This window comes from Chaetodon auriga, chromosome 6 (assembly GCF_051107435.1).
Source record: "Chaetodon auriga isolate fChaAug3 chromosome 6, fChaAug3.hap1, whole genome shotgun sequence".
Classification (NCBI taxonomy): domain Eukaryota; kingdom Metazoa; phylum Chordata; class Actinopteri; order Chaetodontiformes; family Chaetodontidae; genus Chaetodon; species Chaetodon auriga.
The window spans coordinates 186,328-192,581 of record NC_135079.1 but is presented as its reverse complement, the minus strand read 5'-3'; the positions used below and the strand labels follow the sequence as shown (position 1 = coordinate 192,581).

The 6,254-nt window shown below is 44.4% G+C and overlaps 1 protein-coding gene across 5 annotated transcripts; it reads left to right on the top strand.

Moving 5' to 3' along the window:
- Positions 1 to 212: 212 nt before the first annotated feature.
- LOC143322472 (uncharacterized) lies at positions 213 to 6,014 on the top strand. 5 transcript variants are annotated; one of them, XM_076733691.1, is made up of 4 exons: positions 213 to 1,374; positions 2,191 to 2,466; positions 2,674 to 2,843; positions 4,257 to 6,014. In XM_076733691.1, exon 4 carries the CDS (start codon positions 4,273 to 4,275, stop codon positions 5,287 to 5,289), a length of 1,017 nt encoding a protein of 338 aa, XP_076589806.1. In that variant the 5' UTR covers positions 213 to 1,374; positions 2,191 to 2,466; positions 2,674 to 2,843; positions 4,257 to 4,272; the 3' UTR covers positions 5,290 to 6,014. The 5 variants fall into 5 exon arrangements, with proteins under 5 accessions (XP_076589806.1, XP_076589808.1, XP_076589803.1 ...); XM_076733693.1 differs by having other exon boundaries at positions 218 to 825; positions 2,674 to 2,804; XM_076733690.1 differs by having other exon boundaries at positions 242 to 1,374; positions 2,674 to 4,111.
- The last annotated feature ends 240 nt before the right edge of the window (positions 6,015 to 6,254 follow it).

The following is a 6,254-nucleotide window of genomic DNA, read 5'->3' as shown; positions in this document are numbered from 1 at the left end:
GGGAAAAATGATGCATGTATCCGCCCCGTGATTCGGATCTCCTCCAAATTTTAATGGGTTCTTTCTTGGCCCATGTTGCAACCTTCCACCAAGTTTCATAAAAATCGGGCTGGCCGTTTTTCCAAAACCCTGCTGGTCGTGATTCCTGCACCCTCCGGTACTGCAGGTGGCGCTATGCGGCGTTTACGCTGATTTGCGGCCTGACGTTAAGCAAACAGAAATGAAGGAGAAGAGGAAGAGCGGCTGGCGGGAGATCTCCGGTAAGAAGACCCTGAACCGTGTCCGCTGTGGGAAACATGTCTTACTGCTGTGCGGTGGACTGAGACTCATCAGAGGAGGAAGTTCACCGACATTTGTCTTTACATCGTGTCCTGACTAACGGCGGCGGAGGAGGACGTCGACCTTATTTTCACGTCATCACGTCAGCGAACCCACTTCGTCCTCATCTGCACAGTTGAGTTATACGCGAGAGAGGCTGCTGAGGACTAACAAGGCACGTCTGTGTCTGGTGGCTGACAGCACTAAAGTGTGCGGGAGACACTTCACAGAGGACTGCAAAGTCCGCGGCGGGTCTGAAGACACTGAAGAGGGCCAGCGAGCCCATTAGTGAAGCAGAGGGACTGGGAGAGAAGCACATACACGTCCTGTGTGGAGACACTGGACGTGTACGTGGTTCTCGTCCAGTCAAAGCTTAAAGCAGTGTGTCCTCTTGGCCAGAGACCCTCAGACTGTTCAGGAAATGAAGGACACAACAGCAGAATCAGAGGACGACACGCAGGAAGAACGTGGACCTGTGGGCTGCAGGATCAGCCCACACCTGTACAGGTATCAGTCGAGACTTAATTGTGCCTCTACGTTTTGGTCTTTAGTCTTAGTTTTGGGTTTTAGGGGAAGATATTCAGACGCAGTGTCTGGAGCCAACTGTACTAACCTCTGCTAACCAAGTTAGCTGTACTAACCGAGCTAACTGTGCTAACAGGACTGTGAGAAGTTTATACTCAAACTAACAGGTAGCAAGGTTGTTGAGGAACACATGCATCACTGCTGCATAATCCAACAGACCCACCTCCCAAACCCACCAGGAGGTGGAGGCTTTTTGTCCAGAAGAGTGAAGCAGCTTCACCACCTGAGACAAGAGCCTGATCCATAACCCGTTACGCAAATACCGCCATCTTGAAGATCGCCCATTGCATTGTGGGTATGCACTGAAGCACGCTGGGATTGAAATCGTCCAAGCACCGTCTTCGTAACGTGTGTACACAGTGGAGTCTCCCTGTCATTTGGAATAACGTCGTTGTTTGTATTGATAACGATGGGTGGATCCAGTCGATGTGCTGTGTACGGGTGTAGCAATGATCGCCGATATAAATCCAAGTAAGTTTGACTGCATATGTCCGTAGAATTATTGTTAAATGTTCTCATTTTGAAGTGACTTCCTTAGGTGGATGTGCTTAAACAAACGATTAACATTTTATTTTGATTCCGTTTACATTTATCATTGTTATTGTCGTTATATTAATACTTTAATCAGTTTACTAGTAGTTTCAGTCATATTACAGTAAATACATGTACCGTGAATCACACAATGTATGTTCCGTCTGTCTGCGCTTATGAATTGGGTTCACAGGAGCACAACGGAAATAAGCCAAGGGCTCTCGTGTTATCCTTTTTGCCATGTTTCTTTGGAAACTGCAACTGTACTTTTAATCTGAATTTGCAAAATAAAAACTTCCAGCTACATAAATCAATTTGTTTGCGACAGCACTGTTTCATTTCTGCAAAACAAAACTAAAACAAATAGAGCTATAATATTATGTGTATTTGTTTTTAGTTTGTTTTTTAATCATGATAGGGGTACTTGTCAGGGTCAACATGTAATAAGTTCATAACCTGTATTGCAATAAAAACACAACTCAGTAATGTAATTCCAATATCAATAAACGTGGATATATTAATATGCCTCCTCATATTTGACTTAGGCTAACTGACCGAGTAAAACATGCTGTGTTGGCATACACACATAATTTCAGTTAGTTGTTTAATTGTTGTTTAATTTATTGTTATATGTTCATGTTTTAATGACATTACTCGAGTCTCATACCTTAAAATGGAAGTTAATTGAATGTTTACTATATATATGAGCTAAACTATGCTATTTGTGTGCATTAAATATGTATTGTGATATTTTAGGTGGATAATCAAAGATCATGTTCCTGAGTTCAAGTTCTGCTTTTGCCCCCCCAAATGGCGCTCTCTGTGGGTGAAGCTCATCCACAGAAAAGACCTACCCAAGATCACTGATCACACCAGAGTCAGCAGCAATCATCCACCAACCACCCATCCCTGTACATGAGGGGGTATTCAGACAAGGATAGCCACAGTGACAACGTCGAGATTCAAAGATTCATTAGCAGCTGGTCTCTGGATAGTGATGAAAGCACATATCTGACTACAGGGCATGCAGAGGTAGGTTTGAAATCTGAGCAGACCACAGGCTATGTCTGCTTTTTCTTAACATGTTGTTGATGTTCTTAGTTGTTTTGTCATTTGTTGTTTCTGTTTTATATTGACCTGCAAGTATGACGATCCAAGAAAAATTAATTTGACCCTTAGCAATGTTTTTATTGTGAAGTGTTTTTAAGGTGTGATAATAAAGTCTTTCTGATTATAAAGGTGAAGAGAAAGAGTGCCGAGGACGTTCCCACAAAAAAAGAGAAGAACAGGCCTCGAGGATGAAGCTTCCAGTCAGTCCCCAGGACCCAGTGAGGAAGCCACCAGTCAAACTCCAGTCTGCCCAGGGTCAGGTGACCACATCTACAGTGATCATCATGACACTGTGCCAGGTGTTGACACTGATCAGTGTGCAAGCTTTTCCTGTTTTCTTTCAAACTGCAAATAAAAGATGAAAATGTGATCTTAATAAGAAGGATGTTTTCTTGAAATGAACGTGGTATTGTTTGTCAAATCAGTATAGGCTTACCCTGCAGGACAGGAGCAGAAGGCTTCCACCAACAATGCTTTTGCCTTGTGCACAATCATCCAGCATTTATAGGGTGCCAGAGAGGTGTTGGTTTCTCTGATTACTGTGGCCCTCAGTAAACAATATGACACGTTTTCCCCAATGCCATGATATTGCACATTATGGACATGGTCTGACACGTGAAGGGACTTTCCGTCCCTCAAAGCCTCGGCACCACCAGTTAAAATGCCAATTGCTCGGTTTTCTATAACAGAAAACACGTTGGCCTATTTAGCTGGCATCATTACTAAATGTATACATAGCATAGGAGTTAAATGTATAGCCTCATAGTACGTGTCATGTACTGTCGTTGCCAGAGCAGATAAACAAGACAGCCAACAAGTGTTAAAAAAAAGATTAGGAAAATATTCTCATTGATTGCTTACTTTTGTCAAAGCTGTTTCTATACCACTCGGTAACAGATGCGGATAACTCGATGCGCTGTCTTCCCATCCATCTCGGAGGATATCGGGATCAGGCAGGCAGAGTATGCCCCCATCTAAAATTCATTTGGACAGCCTCTGGTTTGCGATTTCTTCATTATATTCTTCCGGTGTAGCCTTTGGTTGAAGATTTAACAAACGTGCTGCATGGCAGCGGGCAACTAAATCTTTTTTTAATGCATTTGATGCTACAATATCACGTTCTGATAAATAATGTTTTAATTGACTCACAGTCATATTACTAAAGCGACCTTTTGTGTCCATTGTGGCCGTCTGTTGGAGATCGGAGAGTGTACAGCATGGTGTAGAGCTGGTGTTTGGACGCTTTCAATCCCAGAGTGCTTCAGTGCATACCCACAATGCAATGCGCGATCTCCAAGATGGTGGTATTTGCAAAACGGCTTATGCTGAAGGGGGTCAGTACTCAGCGTGAAGACCTGAAGGTCTGCAAACGGCTGGACTGGACAGTCCCAGTATTTGCTTTATTGCTGTTGATTGTACCACTCTGTGATGTCTTTCAGTCTAATTTGAGTCCATTCAAGAGAAAAGATGTGTTTTGACGGGACTGATCGTGCATGTTTTTAGAAGAACATCATCCACATGTGACAGATTCTGCCGGGGGGGGGGGCACAGCTGTGTGGATTAAATGGTATGTGATCATCTTAGACGTCCTGTCAAAGCTTAAAGCAGTGTGTCGTCTCCGCTCTGAACCTTTCACAGACAGCAGTGTCTCACATACACAGACTTTGTGGAACTCACTGTCTCCTTTGCTGCGTTTGCTTTGTCTCACACAGTGACGAGGCCTCAGATATGCTTCACGATCATAACTATGGGAAGACGCATCTCAGCGCCAAAGAGCAGCTACAGGACGCACAGGTGGAGGCAAGAAGCCCAGAACTGAACAGCGAGCACTTCTTTCTCCAGCGCTTCCAGTTTGAGCCGGACGTGATCCTGTTTTACACTGGTTTCAAAGACTACGGCGCACTCAAAGCATTCTTCTTAGCTCTGCAACCGACACCAGAGACCATATGGAAATGGAGTCATGCAGTGAAGCTGAACACTCCTGAAAACGCTGCGCACGCCGGCCTCCAGGCACAACACCTGTGTCTGTTTGATCAGCTGTTCCTGTTCCTTTGCTCTGTGAGGCGGGGCTTCCTTCCTTTTGATGTGTCAAAGCAGTTCCAGGTATCAGAGGTCACAGTCCAAACCACCTGCATGACATGGTGCCACTACCTGTTCTTCATGCTGGGAACACTACCAATATGGCCGAGTAGACGGACTGTGGATGAGCTGATGCCTCTGATCTTCAGAGGGACCTTCCCCAAAACACGGGTTGTGCTGGACTTCGTTGAGATCTCCGTCCAAATGGCACCATGCACGGTGAACGCATCCCAACACAGAGGCTCCACAGCACTCAAGTCTCTGGTGGGTATCACCCCATCTGGCTCCATCAGCGTCATCAGCAGCGTCTACTCCGCCTCCATCTCAGATAAAGACATCGTCATGAAGTCGGGGGTTTTAAACCTCCTGGAGCCAGGTGACGAAGTGATGGCCGCCAAGAGTTTAGAGATCAAAGACCTCCTGGATGTGATTGGCGTCGACCTCGCCATCCTGCCGTTCTCAAAGCCAAACAGACAGTTCAGCCAAGACAGCGCGTCGCGCACACCACACGTGGACCTCCTGAAGGTCCACATCGACAGGGCGCTCGGTCGCATCAAAGAGTTCCATATACTGGACGATGTTCCCGCTGCACTCTGTGGTTCACTCAACCAGCTGCTGACAGTCTGCGCTCTGCTGGCCAACTTTCAGGGACCTCTGCTGTCATGATGTGGACAGAATGAGACAAAATGTCTGTACCTGGGATGAGAGTCAGGACAAATTCAGAATATTTATCTGCTGTAGCTTGTGAGCGCCGGGGAAACATTGACACTGAAGTACATATATGACGTGTGTATATATGTATATATAAACCTCTTCCATCATTGTGGAGCAAACAAAATGCTCATTACAGCCTTTTCAAAGATATTCAGTTTGCAATGAAAGCAGTAATAAGTAGCTTATCCTCATATTTGTGAAGCTGGAGCCAAAGAAAATCTGACAAATGACTGAAATGATTCATCAATTATCAAAGAGTTGATGGTTAAATTTCCAACAGTCGACTAATTGATTAATTGGCTGTTTTGTGTGAAGCGTAGTTCAAACCGCAGAGCTTGTCATTCACGTTGTTGTGTACAGCAAGAACACGTCTGTCCCGCTGAGTTTTTGGGGAAATGTGGAGAAAAAACGTTTCTGTGTGATACTGAATGTCCAGAGTCTGTGTGGACATGTGTTGTGGATGTATTTGTCACCTTAGCATAGCATCATGACAGGTTTTCAGTCTTTCTCCATTAGCAGTGTTCGTTTTTATAGACTCTGTGTTTACATCAGTGTTTTTTCTCATTTGTATTTTTTACTCCTCTCTGTGTCTCCTTTTTATATTCCTGCTGCTTGTGCTGCTGCCTGTAAAACCCTGATTTCCCGATGGCCCTGAATAAAGTCTTATCTTAAAGGATAAAGCTGGTGTTTTTCTATAATGTCTTATTGAGATGTGTCAGCAGCATCTGTTTAGTGTTGCTTTTCAGCTTTTTGTTCATTTATTGGCAGGAGGAAAAGAAGGGTTCATTCATTCATCCATTAAAGGAAAGGTCGGGTTGCAGTGTAAAGTCTCATAACAGTCCTTCTGGACACATGATGTCCATTTTAGAAAGTATTTTTTATCGATGACGTGACAGTCAGTGTCAGTGAGTATTAAA

Coding starts and splice junctions, on each gene's coding strand:
- LOC143322472 (XM_076733688.1), top strand. CDS start 740: ATGAAGGACACAACAGCAGAATCAGAGGACGACACGCAGGAAGAACGT. Junction 826..4,256: donor ATCAGCCCACACCTGTACAG/GTATCAGTCGAG, acceptor TGTCTCACACAG/TGACGAGGCCTCAGATATGC.